At 43.3% G+C, this 20,634-nt stretch overlaps 1 protein-coding gene across 1 annotated transcript in view; it reads right to left on the reverse strand.

Moving 5' to 3' along the window:
• SAFB (scaffold attachment factor B) overlaps positions 1 to 20,634 on the reverse strand; it is a 36,138-nt gene that overhangs the window by 2,843 nt on the left and 12,661 nt on the right. The window contains 16 exon segments of the mRNA XM_015564294.1: positions 1,582 to 1,624; positions 1,839 to 1,976; positions 3,333 to 3,623; positions 6,046 to 6,152; positions 8,325 to 8,413; positions 8,600 to 8,739; positions 9,084 to 9,166; positions 9,246 to 9,395; positions 11,530 to 11,621; positions 12,562 to 12,611; positions 13,036 to 13,204; positions 13,207 to 13,278; positions 14,208 to 14,235; positions 17,711 to 17,767; positions 19,044 to 19,253; positions 19,337 to 19,401. Coding sequence (XP_015419780.1) covers positions 1,582 to 1,624; positions 1,839 to 1,976; positions 3,333 to 3,623; positions 6,046 to 6,152; positions 8,325 to 8,413; positions 8,600 to 8,739; positions 9,084 to 9,166; positions 9,246 to 9,395; positions 11,530 to 11,621; positions 12,562 to 12,611; positions 13,036 to 13,204; positions 13,207 to 13,278; positions 14,208 to 14,235; positions 17,711 to 17,767; positions 19,044 to 19,253; positions 19,337 to 19,401 — 1,784 coding nt within the window.

A 20,634-nucleotide genomic window follows, 5' to 3' on the forward strand; every position in this document is an offset into this window, starting at 1 on the left:
ACAGAGAGGAAGGGAGAGAGATAGTTAGAAACATCGATGAGAGAGAAACATCGATCAGCTGCCTCCTGCACATCTCCCACTGGGGATTTGGCTGCATCACATACTCACATGATTGCCGGAATCGAACCCGGGACCCTCCAGTCCGCAGGCCGACGCTCCATCCACTGAGCCAAACCGGCCTCGGCTAACTAACATTCTTTTATCCAACTAACTAGTCCATCTAACAGTTCAACAAGGCCCCAAGGGTCTGTGCTCTTTCCCCTTTCTGATGTCATATGTCACATCTGCCATTTGGGGCAGCCCTAAAAACAACAAACCCTTTCAGTTTTGCATTGTCTGATGTCAGATGAAAACCCGCTAGCAATAACAGCTATGTGTGAGGGGCTATGCAAACACTTTCTGTGCACATGTGGTCTCATTTATTCAACTACCTATGTGGTAGAATAACCTCATTTCACAGCTCGAGAATTAGGCTCGACAAAAGTGGTGGCACCAGGCATGACCCTGGTTCTAATTCTAGAGCAGGGGTGGGCAAACTTTTTGACTCGAGGGCCACAATGGGTTCTTAAACTGGACTCAGAAGAAGGAGCTGCAGCCGTGTTTCCCGACGTTGCCATGTTAACACTGCTGCTGGTGAAGGAGCGGAAGGGAGAGCAAGAGAACCCTCCGTTCTTTTGGCTCCACGGACCGGATCTGGTGGGCCGTCGTTTGCCCACGGCCGTTCTAGAGCCTTGACAGTTTAACCACTGTGTTCAACTTTTCCACCAAAGAAAAACCGTAAGACTGGGTCTAGATTTGGCTGCATGTAAGATTTATCTCCAAGAGTAGAGAAAATAAGACTCAGGCGAGGATCACAGAATTACTCCTGAGGTGGCAGAGGAACCCCTCGATATACCAAGGAACCAAGCCATCCCCATCTTAGGAAATGATGGAACAGGCCGGGAAAGATGCTGGAGTCAGGGAAAGGACGGACTCATGGGACACCAATTCTGCTGAATACCACCCTAACCACAACCTTCTCTCAATCCCTTTGATTTTCCATGTAAACCACTCAAGAGTTGGGGCTCCTTGGGAAATTTCTCAATCCACATGTAAGATAGGAAAAGAAGTAGAAAACTAAGCTTATTTCCTAAGGTGTTAATTCTGCAAAGAGAATGAGTGTGGACCAGAGACTGAGATGCTATCTGAGGCTCAGCAGGGAAGGCTGACCAGCCACCACAGGTACACCTGGACTCCACAATAAGGAAGTGTGGCATCTGTCAGCTGTGTGGGTCACAAGGTACATTCCTACAGAGCCTTTCAGACTCACCCAAGGCTTTCTAGCATTTTACTACCAGTGCATTTAGTTACTGGGCGTGTAGAACTTCAGGTCAAATCCGAAAAGGGCTTCAGAAAACCTGCTGAGATTTCCAAACAAGACGAAGCACAATTCAAATTGTCATCCCACAAACAGTGAAGGGCTGCCCTTCTCCTTTACTCATTCTTGCACTAATGCAAAAAGGGGGAGGAGGGAAGGCTGGCAGAAGAACAAAAGAGAACTCAACGGGAAAACTTTGTCTACAAGCATAGCTTCTGATTTACCTGTCCTTCTCTTTCTCCCATCATTGACCTTGAACCTTCTCTCCTGAAAGAGATAATGGAAAAGAAACCATAAGGAGATATTGGTTAGACCACCAAATAGAAAACATCTCCTAAACTGAATCCAGTATTCCACACATACACTGTTCAAATGGATTCACGGAACCTAAAAGGGCTAATCTCACTTCCTCACTAGTAAGAATGACCCAGGACAAATGTCATCTGCATTAAGTAGGCAGGATGATGAGGGCCCAGCTAACCTGTCTACTGAGTGGTCAGGGTAGCGGCCCCGGTCTCTGTGGTCAAAATCATGGAAGCGGTCGTGGCGGCTGAAATCAGAATGGTAACGCTCATCCAGGGCAGCTCTCTTGGCTTCTGGCCAATAGGCATCGTCTCGCCTGGAATGGGAAGAAAGGGCTGAGTGCATTTCCCCCCTCCAAATAGACCATCTTGTGGGAACTGGTAAACTTACCCCCCGAGACTACCCCTGATCCCAACACTTAACTTGATCAACAGAGTATTCTTTGCTGTACAAGCTGAGAGAGACTGGAGGGGTGACATAAGATCTGCCTGAAAGCCCTGGCTGGTGTTATTCAGTGGTTAGAATGTTGGCCTGCGCACTGAAGGGAGTCACAGGTTCGATACCTGGTCAAGGCATGTACCTGGGTTATAGGTTTGATCCCCGACTCCTGTTGGGGTGTGTGTAGGCGGCAACCAATCGATGTGTCTCTCTCACATAGATGTTTCTTTCTCTCTCTGTTTCTCCCCGCCCCCACCTTCCCTCCATTCCACTCTAAAAATCAATGGAAAAAATATCCTCAGATGAGGATTACCAAACAAAAAAATCTGACTGAATGACTGTTCTATTTTGTTCAACACATCTGCTTCCCCTAGGTAGAAAAGCTTTGGTTTGCCTGTAAGAGGTGATCACACATACTAATCTGCAGAATGGCCACCATGAGGGTTGGCCTTAATCTATCAAGACAGCAAGCAAGAGGTGTTATCGGGGCTCTATAGTGTACTTCTGTGTCTTTTACCATGACACTGACTTGATCCATTAAAGACATCCAGTGGGGAGGACTTTTAGAAGTAAGTGAAGTGATGTTTGAAAACATTTGAGTAGAACAGACTCCCAGCATCAGTACAAAGGCATTAAAAAGTCCTAAAGGAGTCTAAAGACCTCTTATAGAAGTCATGTTGTATGTTATACAGAGACGTCTTTTAGCTCATGAGGTAGAAAAAAGATAAATGCATTTGGAAACACTCAGAAAGGATCACTGCTGGGATTATCACCCAGAGCCCTCACAGCAGGGTTCAAATTTAGTCCTCTTTTTCACTCGTGGTTAGCACTTTCATCTCACATAACACATCAATATTTTTTATAAGTTTTATTATCTGAATAAGCAAAAACAAATTACTGCAATGATTACAAAGCCTGGAAGAGGCCCAGAGCAAGTGCTCTTTGGTCTGCCTGCCTGCCCAGCTGCTCTGGGTACCTGAACTTCCCCCTCCCTCCTCAGAATCTGTTCTGGGACTGGAAGATAGTGACTTCATCAGCACAACTTTGCCCAACTATTTCCTTACTGGGCCTCAGACCATTGCAAATTCCCTGACCAAGTACAGGACATTGAATTGGACTGTAGCAAGTGCTTCCTTTAAATAAGAATCCCAAGTGAACATGATTTTGGGGACCATAACACAATTCTTAATGTCATAGGCCACCTGAGGGTAGCTGGTGGGAGCAGCTCGCTTACCGGCCGTCCACGTCATAGGGCCTCCGCACAGCGGGCCGCCGTTCCTGCTCATAGCGCAGCTCCTGCTGGCGCCACAGCTCCTCCCGCTCTCGGTGAATGCGCTCCTGCTCCTTCCTGCGCTCGTGCTCTACGTGCATGCGCTCGCGCTCTAGCCGCTCCCGCTCCATGCGCTCCCGCTCCAGGCGGTGCCGATGGAATGCCAGCCTCTCCCGGGCATACTCCAGCTGCTCCCGCTCCTCCTGCTCCCACAGTGCCTGCATGCGCTGCTCCCGCTCACTGCGCTCACGCAACCTGTGGGCAGAGAGCAACAGCTGCAGGGACTCAAAGGCCGCAGTGCTGGTGGCACCACCCAGTGGGGTGAGCTTTATGAATGCAGAGCAACCATGGAGCACTGCAGAAATGCAGCTTGCAGGGCTGGGTCTAGACCTGCAAGACTGCTGCTCTAGCAGGAAGAAAAAGGAGGAAGCTCACTGCATCCAAAAAAAGCAACAAGAGCCCGGAAACTAAAGCATTCGCTCTGCTTCCAGATGAATCCAAGACCAGCCAGGTTACAGCAAAGAGGTATGTATGGGGTCTGTAATACAAGCTAAGATCTTTCTGGAGTTCAACATCTGATTCTGTAAAATTACCCATTAAAAATAAGAACAGCCCTAGCTGGTTTGGCTCAATGGATAGAGCGTTGGCCTGCAGACTGAAGGGTCCCAGGTTTGATTCCAGTAAAGGGCACATGCCTGGGTTGCAGGCTCAATCCCCAGTAGGGAGCATGCAGGAGACAGCTGATCAATGATTCTCTCTCATCATTGATGTTTCTCTCTCTTCTCCCTTCCTCTCTCTGAAATCAATAAAAATATTAAAAAAAACACACCAGAACATATTTCTCATAGCTAAGTCTGATTTAGAACCTTTGCTCTCTAAATCATGAACTTCAATTAGTCACTGTGAAACCAAGCTAGTGCAGTAGAATCAAATCATTTGATGCTGTTATATAAATTCAGGTGAATTTAACAAGCAAGGGCCTGTAACAGCTGAGTGGTGAAGTGCCAATGAGGCCATGCAGGGCACCCATCCCATGCTGGAGAGCCTTTCTTCTGGTAGTGATACTGATCATACTGTAGCACGTTTCCTCCAGCCTCTGTATACCTGCGAGCCGGTCTCATTTCCATCTTTTGCTATGCATTTACTGACACATATTTGTACTAACAGAAATGCATAATCTTGCCTTGTTTTGTGTCTGCATTTTGGACAAAATGGCAGCTTCCCTGGTTCACGTAACACATCAGAACCCTCCCACATCTCCATCTCTATAGATTTCAGGAAGAAGGCCTCGGAGTAGGCAGGTTTACATAACCAGCATCCAGAGGCAGACCTCATGGTTGTTCCCAACCTCACAAAAAGGGACACCATATCCCCATTTTCCTGTGCATAAGTTCCTCCAGGGAGCTTTGAAGAGGTGGCATTACTGTGTCCGGACATTAGGATTCCGAAGTGTGCCTCTGCAGAATGTCTCCCTAGGCTGTCTGCCATGTCCACTCCCACCTCTACCAATACCCGTCTCCCACACTATAATTCAAATGGTGGATCAAATTAAACTGGTGAATAAAAAGCTGGTCTCACTGCTGTTTTCATCTCAATTTCCCTGATCCCCAGTGAGGCTGAACCACTTTCTATAGGTTTCATGGGCACTTGTATTGTCTTTGATCCATTTTACTACCAGGTTATTTTTTTCCTTACTACATTTCAAATGACCTTTATTCCCATCTGTCATATGTCTTTTGACTTTCTCTTCGGTCTTTCATTATAGAAAGGTTAAAGTTATGATTTAGTCTACTTCTCCCTCATGAGTTTTCAGGCCTTCTAAAGCTAAAATTCACAAATATATTTACTTTCATATTATATGAATAATTTATTTTTATGCTTGTGTTCAGTCATCAGTTCATTTTAACTATTTTGTCAAGGATGTTGGTGAGTTGGGAGACCCAAAGGACTATCCAAAGAACAAATGACCTGAAGTCATTTTTGGGAGAGTCCATCACTAGTGGAAAATGTCATTTTTATCAGGTTAATTTCCACATGTACATGGTTTGGTTCTACTTATTTGCCAATTACATCATGAAAAGGAAAATTTCCTTTGCCCAATGCCTTTCCCTCTTAGGCATAAAGTTCTGTGTGGGACATTAAAACAAAACAGTACACCCTGTTCCCTTTCCTCTCTCTTACTTTCCTAGACTTTTTTAACTAACAATTATTTTTTAAACTACAGCTTAAAAGTTCTTTCTTGATTAGGAAAATTAACTGTCACTCAATGTGGTCAATACTATTTGTGGTTAGTTTTTAAAAAATTATAAAAATATTTTTTTCTCGGCTTATTTAAGGATGAGGACATCTCAGCTCACTCAACATCTGTCCCACCATTTTTCCATTTTCATAGCTTCCGGAGCAAATTGGTGTTAACTAGCATGACTGCACCGAGAAGCATTCCATCTCCTGCCACTGGTCCCTTCCATAATCTTCAGGAAGAGATGAGCCTATTTACATGAAAAATAATTTGAAAAAGCCGTAAGTTGATAGTCACAGCACGGCAACTGAAAACCAAAGGGGCAAACAGGTTTAAAGAAGTTCTCCACCCACAGGGGGCTTTGAAACAGCCTTGAACACAGTTATAACCAGTTCAGGGCAGCAACCAACCAGTGAACATTTCCAGAACCTGACTCACCTGCGGGACTCGGAGTCTCTTGATTTCCGAGGCTCTTTGACTCTATCAAAGGACACAACAGACCGCTTCTCTCTGCTGGCTGATTTGCGATCCTGGCTCTTAGAAACCTGGTTCATCAAGGAACATTAAGAAGTTAAGGTAGAAATGACAACAGGAACAATCATGTCCAGGTCCAAGCATCCAACATGAAGAAAAGAAATGAAGATTAACATTTAATGAGACAATTAAGTAACAACTCATTCTCTCCTAAGGAACTTCATATTTTGCTTATAATTCAAAATCAGAGGTCTTCATCACCATTTAATACTAAATGTAGGTGATGCAAAAGTAGGTTTAGTTTTTTGTATGGAAAACAGTACAATAATTCATAAATACTAAAAGACCAAAGAAATATTTTTATACTTTGTCTTTTGAATCCACAGTAAATTCCTTAATCTTGTAGTTTTCATTCATAATTTAATGTGCAGTGAGTGTCCAACTGAGGCCCCTTTTGGTATGAAGGAAGATTCCTTATTTGTGCTGACTGCATTCTCTTTGAGCTCTACCTATCTTAGCCCTGGAATCCACACTTATTTTGCCATTTTCTAAACATTTTTTTAAATGTATTTTTATTAATTTCAGAGAGGAAGGGAGAGGGAGAAAGAAAAACATCAATGATAAAGAGAATCATTGATCGCCTGCCTCTTGCATGCCCCACATTGCCACACTGGGGATTGAGCCAGCAACCCAAGCACATGCCCTGACCGGGAATCAAACCATGAGCTCCTGGTTCATAGATTGACGCTCAAACACTGAGCCATGCCAGCCGGGCCTAAACATTTTTAATAAAGTAAGGGTAAAGGCTATATTAAAATATTTGCAAAAACATACACAGATTTCCATAATCAAAATGTTGACTTGCAACTGATGCACACTACTCAATAGCTGGAATGGTTTGTCATCTGTGCAGCACAGGGGCTAACACAACTGGCCTGAGGTGGAATCTGGGATCTTAATACTCAGTGTCCCCAGTGGACAGTTAACTGGTATGGGTGGTTCACTATGCCGGAACTGTGCAAACTATAGTTACACAGAACACCTGCTTTCCTTCTGGGAGTTGGGAATTTGATACATGCTAAGTAACTAGCCCCCAATAAAAATCTTGCCTGAGACTCTAATGGGCTTCTGTGGGCAGAAGCATCACCTGTGGGTTGCTGCATTTTCACTGCTCTGTGAGCCTTCATGGGAGGGAGAGAATACAAAGGAGCCCATAAAGGGTTCCCCCCAAACTCTGCCTGTCTTTCCCATGATCCACTGTGTATCCTCACTACATCATTGTAGCCAATCTTAGCTGGAAGTACATGTATATGCTCAGTCCACGAGTCCCTCTAGTGCAGTGATGGCGAACCTATGACACGTGAACTTATTTTTTTGGTTGATTTTTCTTTGTTAAATGGCATTTAAATATATAAAATAAATATCAAAAATATAAGTCTTTGTTTTACTATGGTTGCAAATATCAAAAAATTTCTATAGGTGACACGGCACCAGAGTTAAGTTAGGGTTTTTCAAAATGCTGGCACGCGGAGCTCAAAAGGTTCACCATCGCTGCTCTAGTGAATCACTAAATGTGGGTGATTTTGGAGACCCACATCTATCAAAGTTATAAGGTTGTCAAGAGTTGAATGTATGAATATCAACACTGTCCATGACCCTAATGGAAGGGAGACTGAAGCGGTAAGCACCTAACAACACAGGTACTTTGTGGATTCTGTGTTCTGCAGAGCATCTGCAAGGAGACAGTACAGGATAAAGCTAAGGTGGCTGGAGGTTGGCTGGATCCCATGTAGATTAAGAATGCACGATGAAGTACTGCCAAAACTTTCTGGGCAGGCAATGAAAATGGACTGATAAACACTGGCTCAGGGGAAAGGTCAACCACTCCCATGTTTGAATCTTAAAATTAGCTTTAGAAAAAAAGAGCAACAATTCTCATCAGAACAAGTTAAGTATAAAGGAAAGCATTTACTTATTTATTCAGAATTTATTGGGGAAAAAGAGTTTATTGGAGCCAAACTGATAGCATGTGCCAGAAAGCAAGATCTCAAATGCTCCTTAAGAAAAGCTTTTAAGCTTTCTTTTTTTTTTTTTTTAGTTCACGATATCTACATTTTGAAAAGGTAGACAACCTTGCTCAAATTAACCTCATTAATTCCCTAAAACACACTTAGAAATGTAAATGGAAGAAATGTCAAATGAGAAAAACTGCTAGATATCCTAGTTACAAAATCAATACTCACTCTCTCTTTGGATCCCGATGTTTTGACACTAATAACAGGCACACCTTTAGATTTATCCATTACTACAGTCCGCTCGGTTCCTCGACTACCTACAGGAAGAAAGGTGTCAGTGTTAAGGTAAGAAACAAGAAACATCCAAATGAGAAAAAAATACTGAACTCTATGGAAAATAAATCTAGTTTGTGTTGCCAACTGATGACAGCAAACCAACAAACTACAACGGCCAGGAGCAGAACTCGAAGTGAGCTCTTACATATCGATTAGGTGGTAGCTACCTGATTTTGTGGTTCGAGATCGCTCTGAAGGGCCAGGTTTCTGATCATCTGGATCTTTACTCTTTTCTCCACTTCCATCTTCACCCTTTTTAGCATCATCCTTCCTGTCAGCTTTATCTTCCCTTTTAAGGTTTGCTGATCTGGGTAAGACCCCAAAACAAAGAAGTGTGTTAGATCAGGTATTCTGATAAACAAACCAGCCACTATCAGGTTCCTGCAATGAGCACCAAGTGCCAAGAAGGAGGATGCCTCAACTGGCATCAACAAGACAACAAAGAACAAGGAGCCCATCCGGCTTTCCCCAAGTGCCCCTGGATTAAGGAAATCCAGCACAATGACTGGTGCTGGAACCCCCTTACAACAAATGGGAAAAACAACGGGGTCAGGGGCCTCGTGCTCTTCCCTATCTGTGGAGAACTTGAAGGATGTGAAACAAAGAAAAGAATCATCTTGGCCACAATTTCCTTAGAGAAAAGAATAATACCTGTCACTGGTGCTGGACTTCTCTTTTTTCCCTTCACCGTCTCTTTTGTCAGAGGTTTTCTTTCCAGCAGGCTCATTTTTTGCCTGAAAAATAGAAGCAAATGGAAGTATTACCTTACTGTTTCCTCAAATAGTACAATCCTGGAAAAAAATGGCCCTTTACCTTTTCCACTGAGATCATCTTCCCGTGGAGCTCAGTCTTGTGCAGGTGGTTAATGCATTTTGTGGCCTCTTCCGCTGTGGACATTGTCACAAAGCCGTAGCAGCGAGCTCCAGGACTCCGAGCATTTGTCACAACCTTGGCACCCACCACCTCAAAGGAAAAGTACAGAAATAGGTCTCGGACGCAAAACCCTCCCACAAGTCATTACGGTTCACGCTGCTTTCCTCTGATCCACCCCAAGTCAGGCCTCCTCCCTGGTATGAGGGAGGGGAAAACCCTGTCACCAGGTGCCTGAAAAGAGGCAGATGACTGGGGAAGATAATGCTACCGTCTTGCAGTTAACTACTCCAAGGACCTCCTCCACGGAACCAGGATGGCAGTGTGGCAAAAGCAAGATGAAGGCAGAGTTCTGCAAATATTCCTTTAACATTATCTCAAACTTGTAAAAAAATCACTCTGAATATACAGTCATAGATGTGAGCAGCAAATAGAAACACATATATAGATGGCTATCGAAATAAGAACAAGTTTGCAACGAGCACTCTGGAAGGCAGAATCCATCTCACTGGAGATAACAAATTCATTAAGATGTTTGAGGCACTAAAGGCACACCCTCACATACTGAGTAATTCCTCTAAACATTTCAGCAAGCTGATGTCTGGCACCAGGTTCAGGAGAAGCCCCATAGGAGCCAGTATTCATCCTTATTTTCCACAAGGAATCTTAGCCTCAACGGAAGGTTTCAGAGTGGTCTAATTCTGAAACTGTAGGTATTCAATGAAACCTACAATGCTCCCAAGAAGCCATGGGCCTCAGAGTGACATTTCGCTGTTGAGAGCCCCCTTCTCCTCTGAGGGCCACAGGGGAAAGAGGAAAGGGCTCAACCTGGATTACTGAGGCCCAGGGAGTCGTCAGCTATTTCTATCACCATGGTACGTTTAATTTTCCCTTTGTTAGCTCTTGGACATCAGTAACCAAGGTAAATGCTGTTGGTCTGATCTCTTATAACTTGCTCAAGCGTTAAGGTGAACGAGGGCCTGTACCAAGTTTTACTTTGGCTTGCCCCAAAAGCTGACTCTAAAGACAGGAGCCCTGGATGTAATTTATATCGGAGGTGAGTCCAGGAGGCACAGGGAGAAGGTGAGAAAAAAGGGAGGAAAGCCAACACGAGTGCCCTAACAAACAAGGAGCCGTAGTGGGAACCTGGGGGGGAGGCTGGTCTATCAATCACTGCCATCACCAAGAGCTGATGAGGGAGGGAGGAGAGAGGGGCTGGGGGTGCAGAGGGGAAGTGGCCATAAATGCTCCAGCTGTGGGTAAAAACGGTATGGGTGCCCTGGTCAGGGTGTGTGCAAGAGGCAACACAATCGATGTGTTTCCCTCACATCAGTATTTCTTTCTGTCTCTCCCTCTCCTTTCCACTCTCTCTGAAAATCAATGGAAAAAATATCCTTGGCTCTAGCTGGTTTGGCTCAGTGGATAGAGCATGGGCCTGTGGACTAAAGGGTCCCTTGTGCAATTCCAGTCAAGGGCACATGCCTGGGTTGCGGGCTTGATCCCCAGTAGGGGGTATGCAGGAGGCAGCCGATCAATGATTCTTTTCTCTTAGCATTGATGTTTCTATCTCTCACTCTCTCTTCCTCTCTGAAATTAGTAAAAATATATATTTTTTTAAAAATTCTGTGACAAGGATTAAAAAAAAATTAAAAAAATCAGGCTACAGTTGAGGGCCACAGGCAGAGCATCCATAGCTCTGCTATAGCTACATACCATCTTCAGGAGGCAGCAATGGAAGGTCCCCCGGTGTACAGATGATACAGAAGTTCCCATAAGGGAAGTGACATGAATCTGACCACACAACTGTGAGTGGCAGAGCTGGAACCTGTCACTGGTCAAGATGCAAAGGCATCTTATGTGTACAGCCTCAATTGTGCTGTCCTGCAGTTACCACTGTCTCACAGAAGTGCTGACAGCATCTCTCTGCCCTGCCCTTTGCTACAGCCCCTGCAGCCCTTCTTGGGTTTAAATCCTGAAGCCTCAAAAAAGTGGTAGCTTGGGGGCAGAGGATGAGGGAGAAGAAACAGAAAGTAGAGGGGGTCTGGGAGCTTCTACAGATCTGTCACCTCCACACATAAAGGGGTAGGTGATCCTGCACAGGCCATGAGCTGTGAGCTCAAAGAATAGCAAAGTGTGAAAGTGGTCACTGAGAGGACAGTAATCTGCATAGAAAGGCTACAGTAAGTTTGGCTTAAAGACATCTTCTCCAGAAAACCCTTGGTCTTACCTTTCCATATTTGCTGAAAAGATTCTTCAAATCTGTAGCTCTGGTGGTGGAAGAAAGTCCACTAACCCAGAAATTTCTACAACTGCTACGACCTATTTAAAAAAACACAGAGTATGGTCAAGAATATAATTCATACAATATCCTGAGTCTTAGTCATAGAAGCCACATATGTCTCCCCCACTTGTCCAAGATACCAAAGCCCACTGTCGTTACACAACTGGAGTGACACACTAGGTCCAACAGGACCTGCAGCAATGCCACTTACAACAGCAAGCCAGGAGCTGTTAGGATCATGGAGATTCCCTCAAAGTTACCAAACCACATTCAGGAAACCCATGAGGTGGCTCTTGAACAAAGAATGCTGATATCTGTGTCAAAACACTTTGGGGCTCCTTTCTGGTGACACATACTTTGCACCTACCCCAGTTATGGTTCTTTCTTTCTTTTTTAAAATATATTTTATTGATTTTTTTTACAGAGAGGAAGGGAGAGGGATAGAGAGTCAGAAGCATCAATGAGAGAGAAACATCGATCAGCTGCCTCCTGCACACCCCCTACTGCGGATGTGCCTGCAACCAAGGTACATGCCCTTGACCAGAATCGAAACTAGAACCCTTCAGTCTGCAGGCCGACGCTCTATCCACTGAGCCAAACCGGTCAGGCAATTGTTCTTTTTATAACACTGATTAAGAATGAATCTGGATAGTAAAATTTCAATTAAAGAAAAATATTGTAATAAAGAGGTAAGGTGCTGATAAAGCTGAAATACCAGGCAACCCCAAGATATCTGACACCAGATCATTTTTTTCCATTTCCAAAGTGCCCTCATGCAAACAAGGGCCTGCATGACATTAATACATCAACCCGGAAGAACTGGCCTGCTCCCCACTACCCAGGACATGCAGAGTGAAGAGCAGAAGTGGAAAAAGGCCCCATGTAAGACACACAGACACATCTGGCTGAGAAATGCACTAATATACCACAGAAGTGCTGAGGCCGCACACACTGCAAGAGACTGTCGTAGGGGCCTACCTTTGTCCTCTTTGGAAAGTCGTTTTGTATCCGAGTCATCTTCGACAGAACTAGAGAGAAAAAAGAATGTCACTCCAGGAGGAAGAAGCAGAGAGAAAACCAACTCAAAATGATAAAATATGTGCTGAGGTTGCATACCTACCCGAAATTTAGTTCTGAAAAAAAATGGTACCCCGACAAACTTGTATTGGAAATCTGACCTAACCATAAGATTTCACACCCACAGGAGTTAATTAATTCGGCTGGGCTAAAGATAATTAGGAAGAATTAAAGAAAACAACCATGACAGGTTGAGAAAAGAAAAAAGATTATATAATCAGTTTAAAATAAACAAAGAGAAATAAAACATTCTTTAGAGGTAAACTACAGTTTCATCAGTCTGGCTGGCCAATTGTAGAAAAACAGCTTATGTGTGTCATTAAACGACCAATGAAAAGGAGATAGCGTCTGGTCTAAAACTGAGAAAAAACAAACCTCATTTTCTGATCAGCGCCCTCACTGGCTGAGGACTCTTTAGGAGCCGGAGGGACTTCATTACAAGCTTCAAAAGCAAACTTCTTCACGTCTTCTTTGCTATCTCTGGGGTCTGGGCTTGAGGCTTCCTGGGGCGCTTCTGCGACCTCCTCGCTAGAGGCTTCTGTGCGCCCTCGGAACCTTCTTCTTTTACTGGCTCAGATTTACAAGTTTCCCCCAAAATGTCGAGTATTTTCTCATTTTCTACGGATTTAACAGGAATAGAATGGCACAAGGTTTAATTACCAGGGAAATAAAGCAATCACAAATGTGGAACTGGCACGGCTGCCACACTAACACGAAGAGAACTGCTAGCTACACAGAGATTGGAAAACCCGCGGGTACACATGTTACACTGGTTACACTACCTGCACTCCAACCGACTGCTAGAGTAAGCTGCCACGCTACATGGAAGAGAAAAGCATCCCAGAGATTTAACCCCAAAACCTTCTGGCTGATTCTTGACAGTCTTCATTCTGTCGTCGTTTACATATGACTCTTCCAAATTTAGCTTCCAAAGTCCAAGTTGTTTAACTGAATGTATGACCATTCACTGAACAGCTCAATTTCCAAATTTCTTTGAATTTCTTTTAACAGAACAGTCCAACATGACAATCAGAATCTCTTCCATCGGTGCTCTGAGATATTTGAAGTCCAGAAAGTGAATAGTATTTGTTTGGAATTCTCATGAAGAAACTCTTTCCTCTTCTGGAATCCAGTTATGTCTCAATGTTTTAAAATTTATCTCCCTTCCTCTACCTGCACTGCCTGAATTAAAAACCATAAAGTTAAGGTACTGTCCAATATCACAAGATCTGTTTTGTGGGGTACAGCAGTATTAGCTTGAGAGGCATGCAAACTCTTTCTACATGCATTTAAGTGCCATTTATATTTAAAAAGGCATGAGATCTCATAAATACATTTGCAAAATGAGAAATTAGCCACTTTCACAGATCTGGTGATATGGCTGGGTTTCCAATCTCTATGATCCTGGTATGTTCTGGATCGTAAACTTTTAGAACAATGTATACTATATTATGGCAACTTTTTAAAATTTAAGAATTCAAATTAGAGAAGGTGGAAAACTAGAATGATTCCAAACCCCCGCTGATAAATTTTTCATTGAACAGTACCTGGCTCCAAGGATGGCTCTTCAATTTCCTGCGAAAAAAACAAAAATAAATAAAATAAAATAAAAAAACAAGATTTGTGCTAGATAGCAATAACTAAAAGAGAAATTTTTAAAACACAGACTAGAGCACTCACAAATGCAACAGGGGGACAACTTGCTCGTGAAGGAAGAGCCCACACAGCTGGCATTCCAGCTCCTTCCTCTGGGCCCAAACCCCACATTTCAGGCTACTCTCAAGGAACCTGGTATCTGGTTTTCATTTTTTGCTGTTTCCCCAGTGCCTGGCAACATTTCACTTTTTATGGTGATGAACTGATCACATGCCTATCTGTCCCTTTAGGCCAGTGGTTCTCAACCTGTGGGTTGCGACCATCGGAAAACACATATAGCATATCAGATATTTACATTACGATTCATAACAGTAGCAAAATTACAGTTATGAAGTAGCAATGAAAATAATTTTATGGTTCGGGGTCACCACAACATTAGGAAGGTTGAGAACCACTGCTCTAGGCAGAACTCTTAAGTGCAAGGAGAGCAGTATTTTCATTTTTCTACTTTTAGTGTCTAACAGAATGCCTGGCACATAGTAAACAATCAGGTTTTAATTAATTAAAATAGCATTAGTTCAGAATATTCATAAGACTGAGGGAATACAGGATATGTCATTAAACTGTTATTTCGCAGTTGTACCACAGCTACCCCTTTGTCACCTGAGAGCTCTCCAGGATTACATATATCTCCTGCAATCAAGGTCCCCACTGGGCCAGGCCCAATTCCCAAATTCCCTCCAACCCTTCTCAGGAAGCCCTGTCAATTTAGACCATTGTTATCCCTCACCTACAGTAGCCTCTGGTTTACTATTCCCATCTTCATGTCTGCACTTTTGCCACCATGGTGAGCACATGTCCCTCTGTGGCCTAAGGGCTTTAGCAATGGCCCCTCACACCACCTCCCTCCCCAACAGGCCCACTTGTACCCTGACCTCACTCCCAGCCAAGTCTTACATTTAGGTCAGAGGTCCTCAGCTCAGAAAGGTTATCCTGAATGGCTTCAAAGGCTGCCCCACTAATGAAGGGCCTTTCTCTCAATATGTAATCCCTGTTCCCTACCTCTGTACAAGGTACATTATTATAGAATTCCAGTCAATACTGATGAGCACTGACTAGGTTCCAGGTGCAAATTTAAGCACCTTATGCATACATATATTAATCATTAGACAGTACTAGCAGGTTGGAACTATTAGTATCATCTTTCTTCTTAGATTAGGAGACTGGCACAGAGTAAATGATAAACATGCTCAAGAACACACAGCACACAGAGCCCAGATTGAGCAAAGGCTGTGTACCAGTCAGGCCAATTCCCACTGCTGTTTATGTGTGTACTCTACGCATGGAGGACGGGCCCTGTGAGGATGGAGACCAGTCTTTCTTCTCTCTCATGTCTGTATCCACACCATCGCATCACAGGTACTTCACATATACCCCATAAATGGTTGTGGATGGTCTGTATCTTCCCCTGGGAATAGACCTGCCATTCTAGGAAGCCCTAGGAAATTGTTCACTTTATTCATAGGTTCATTTAACTATTAATCAACTTGTTTTTAACATAATATATGCTACTTTAGGAAGTAAAACTCTATGAGCAAAACAAAGGATCACTCCAGGCAGAACAATTCTCTCCTTAACTTTTTCCAAAGAAAAACTGAATATATTCCTATTTGTCTCTGGAAAGGGTTATATGCTTTCCATTTTAACTTGGGAGTCTTCGACCTAGAACAAAAACTCAATGAAACAACCAGACCTGGCTCTTCCTTTCTTTTCATAGGAATAAATAAAATGCATCTCTTCACAGCTGGAGAGACATCAGCCCTAAAGTGAGCTGGGTTCCACGAAGTTTTATTTTTTGAGGTTTGCATGCTTCTTGAGGCTGGGGTTCTACTTAACCAGTGACAACCAACCTTGCCCTGCCTGGCAGAGCAAATGGAGATCTTATCTGAAAGGTGTTCTAATTAAGCAGCACAGTTGACATAAAAAAAAAACCAGTAACAACAATCAAGGGCTGAAATAAGCTAATTGTATTTTCATTTCTTTAGAACAGTTTCTATTAAAGCCCTAGCCAGCTTGGCTCAGTGGATAGAGCGTTGGCCTGCAAACTGAAGGTCATAGGTTTGATTCCAGTCACGGGCATATGCCTGGGTCGCAGGCTCGATCCCCAGTAGTGGGTATGCAGGAGGCAACTGATCAGTGATTCTCTCTCATCATTGTTGTTTCCATCTTTCTCTCCCTTCCTCTCTGAAATCAATAAAAATATATTAAAAACAAACAAAACCAAAAAAGTTTCTATTAAAAATTAGATGCAAGCCCTAACTGGTTTGGCTCAGTGGATAGAGCGTCGGCCTGTGGACTGAAGGGTCCCAGGTTCGATTCCGGTCAAGGGCATGTACCTTGGTTGCGGGCACATCTCCAGTGGTGGGTGTGCAGGAGGCGGCTGATCAATGTTTCTCTCTCATTGATGTTTCTGACTCTCTCTCTCTCTCTCTCTCTTCCTCTCTGTAAAAAATCAGTAAAATATATTAAAAAAAAAATTAGACGCAAGCCCTGGCCAGCTTCTCAGTGGTTAGAGCTCTGGCCTGTGCAAGGAAGGGCTGTGAGTTCAATTTCCAGTCAAGTGCATGTACCTGGTTTGCATGTTCGATCCCTGGTCTTGGTTGGGGTGTGTACGGGAGGCAACCAGTTGATGTGTCTCTCACATCAATGTTTCTTTCTCTCTGCACCCCGCCCCCTCTAAAAAAAACCAAAAAACCCAATGGAAAAAATATCCCTGGGTGAGGATTAAAAAAAATCAAAAATTAGACCCAAGTAAGTTTATTCCAACAGTTTACATACATATAAGTCTGGCAGAAACATTAAAAGGAAACTCAAGACCCAAATTTATTGAAATCATACCTGTAAGTTAGTCCACATCTCTTTTGTTCTCATCTAAGGTTTAATATTTACACAGATGGTAATGAAACAGGATGATATAATCAAAAAAATCCCTTCGTTTTCCATAAGAAATACTCTCAAAGGCAGAAACAGAAGTCTTGGAATCCACCTGTCCCAGCTGTGATGTCTGTGCTCTGCCCCCCACCCCCATCCTAGTCTGGACCCCATCCATCTTCCTTAGGGAGGGAGTCCCCCTTGCTATTTGACCTAACAGTCTTTCTGCAGAGGATGCCCTCAGCAATCAAATCAGCAAAAAACTTTCCCAAATATGCCCTCTCCGTTACAGGGAAGCCATAGTAATTGAGTGGAAAGTCAAGATGGTGAGTCCTTTGCAACAGGCATTGTATTTAGGGGAAGGGGAGCAAAACCCTCTCTGATGGTTTTGCTGACAAAGCAGGCAGTGTTAACAAACCTTGAATGACTTTTCCTTGGGAGTGCAACACAATGTCTGCAGTGGTTTCCAGAAACTGTAGTATAACCACTGATGCTATAATTATTGAGAGACACAACAATTTACCTGTAATATAGTGAAGTCAGATGATGAAGTATCTAAGTTATTTATAGTTTCTCTGTCCTCTAGCTGTAAAATAAACAGAGAAGATAGTTTAATACATCAATAAGGTAACATAATGGAACATCTATACAATAACAAGTAACAGCCATGAAAAATCACTTATGACAACCCTGGCCGGTGTGGCTCAGATGGTTGGGGGCTGTCCTGTGTAATGAAAGTCTGATTACCAGTCAGGGTGCATGCCTGGGTTGTGGGCTCAATCCTTGTAAGGAGCTTGCAGGAAGCAGCCAATCAATGTTTCCCTCTCAGATTGATGGTTCTCTTTCTCCCTCCCCCTTCCTCTCTCTCTAAAAATCAATTTTTAAAAATCACCTGATAAAATTCTGAATACAGTGCAGAAATCAAAAGAGCAATATAGTGTGATTCTGCTGGGGGTCTGGAACCTATCCCCATGGATAAGCGGGGCTACTGTAGTATAGATTTACAAGTAGATTGGAGCATGAGGTTTGGAGACTACTCTTCAGGGAACAATGCCCAGAATCAGGCGTTGGAGTGGATTCTTGGACTTCAGTGGCCACCACCACCTTCCCGAAACCTGGATGCCAATGACAATGGGACTGTTGCCCCTGAGGTGGCAACAGCCCCGAATGGAATGGCATCTCTGAGAACCCTGCCTCTTACCATTATCAACTCCCAAATCAGAGTATGGGGACAGAAGCAGAGGACTGGAAAAGCCCCAATGATCTATCACTTTTTCTGTATACTTAGCAAATTTATCCTCATAAAAGTAAAATAATCTAATAAATGGTACCAAGACAACATGGTGCATGAGTTAAGTACATGGACTCTGGAATAGGTCTGGTCTTAATTCTTATCCTCTTATCATCCTGGAGTTAGTGAGGTTTAACCACCACCCCCCCAAACCCTCTCCCCCAATTAAAGAACATTAATGCCCAATGCCTGGCAGACAGGCCTTCAATAATGTCCCTGAAACGTTTAATGTAGCATTCTGCAAATGTATAGCATATATTCCACTTCTCATCTATTATGACATTTGAGGAATTGATGCACTCAGGGCACATTCTAGAGCAGTGGTTCTCAACCTTCCTAATGCCGTGACCCTTTAATACAGTTCCTCATGTTGTGGTGACCCCCAATTTCATTGTTACAAATTGAACATAATTAAAGCATAGTGATTAATCACAAAAACAATACATAATTATATATGTGTTTTCCGATGGTCTTAGGCGACCCCTGTGAAAGGGTCGTTCGCAATTTCCTGTAACATAGTGAAGTCAGATGATGAAGTATCTAAGTTATTTATAGTTTCTCTTTCCTCTAGAGCATGTTCTTGAAGTTGCCCAGGAAGCTCTTTCATTTCTCCCTCTAGCTCTCTACTATCAGACAGAGACTCTGGGAGATTATCAGCATCATCATCTTCCACACAATCTGCAACACTTCCATTATCGATTTCTGCTTCATCTAACACGCTGATATCCATCATGTCAATGTCCTGCAAGTTCTCCAAACTGGCTTCAACATCCTCCTGTGACATAACAAAACAGCCATCAACAAATGAACTGCTACTGGTCCATCGCTGAGCAGAATCACTGTCAATGCTACACATACCTGTCCATCCCCAGAATTTTCCTCCAGCCCATTATCTTCCACACCTTCTTCTTCTGGTTTACGTCCTGAAGAGATAATTGTCAAAGTAGGAGATTAATAACATGCATTTTTCCAGAAGCAATACATTTTGGGAAATATTTTTATTGATTTCAGAGAAGGGAGAGGGAGAGAAAGAGAAACATCAATGATGAGAGAGAATCACTGATTGGCTGCCTCCTGCACACCACCTACTGGGGATCATGCCCACAACTTGGGAATATGCCCTTGACCAGAATTGAACCCGGGACCCTGCAGGCTGAAGCTCTATCCACTGAGCCAAACCAGCTAAGGCCAGAAGAAATAATTTTTTACTTTTATAGGCCCTCAGCACTACAGAAATGGCCACCTAAAACACCTGTGGCACTTGCTAAACTGAAGGACACTGTGTAATCCAGGAATGGTAAGGCTATTCTGGACAAGGCCGACCCCCTACCACCTAAGCAGACGAGATTCTATTCTTATCCAGTGGTTGTGGATGTGGAAGTATGAGGAGCTGGAAACTGGTTCTTAGTAAGGTGAAAGCAGGCCAGATCTTTCTCAGGTCTGGCTTTCTTATCAAGTGGCTTTGGTTATAGGGAGAATAGTATCTTATACAAATGTGCTGCTTTTTACATAAGAAACATGAAGCATGTTTTCCCACAGTAACTGACATAAAGCAAAACATAAATAAGCAGGAGAAAGCCTGGCCAACGTGGCTCAGTGGCTGAGCGTCGACCTATGAACCAAGAGGTCATGGCTCAATTCCCGGTCAGGGCATACGCCTGGGTTGCGGGCTTGATCCCCAGTGTGGGGCATGCAGGAGGCAGCCGATCAATGATTCTCTCTTATCATTGATGTTTCTATTTCTCCTTCCCTTCATCTCTGAAATCAATAAAAAATATATATATTTAAAGAAAATAAAAGCCAGTTAATAACTACTACCTAGAGTTAGCTCTCATGTTGTCACACACTGATATATATAGATGTCTTCCCATATTTTGCTATGGATATACTAGATGTATTATGTTTATAAAAATGGCACTGTACTGTCATTTTATAATCTTTTCACTTAACATGTTGTGAACATATGTCCATATTCTTTTGTTGTTGTTGTTAATCCTCACCCGAGGATATTTTTTCCATTGATTTTTTTTTTCTAGAGAGAGAGTAGAAGGGAAGGAGAGAGGGAAGAGTGGAAGAAAAGAGAGAGGGAGAGAAAGAGTGAGAAATATCAATGTAAAACACATCAATTGGTTGCCTCCTGAACACACCCCTACTGG

Source organism: Myotis davidii, unplaced genomic scaffold, assembly GCF_000327345.1.
Source record: "Myotis davidii unplaced genomic scaffold, ASM32734v1 scaffold341, whole genome shotgun sequence".
Classification (NCBI taxonomy): domain Eukaryota; kingdom Metazoa; phylum Chordata; class Mammalia; order Chiroptera; family Vespertilionidae; genus Myotis; species Myotis davidii.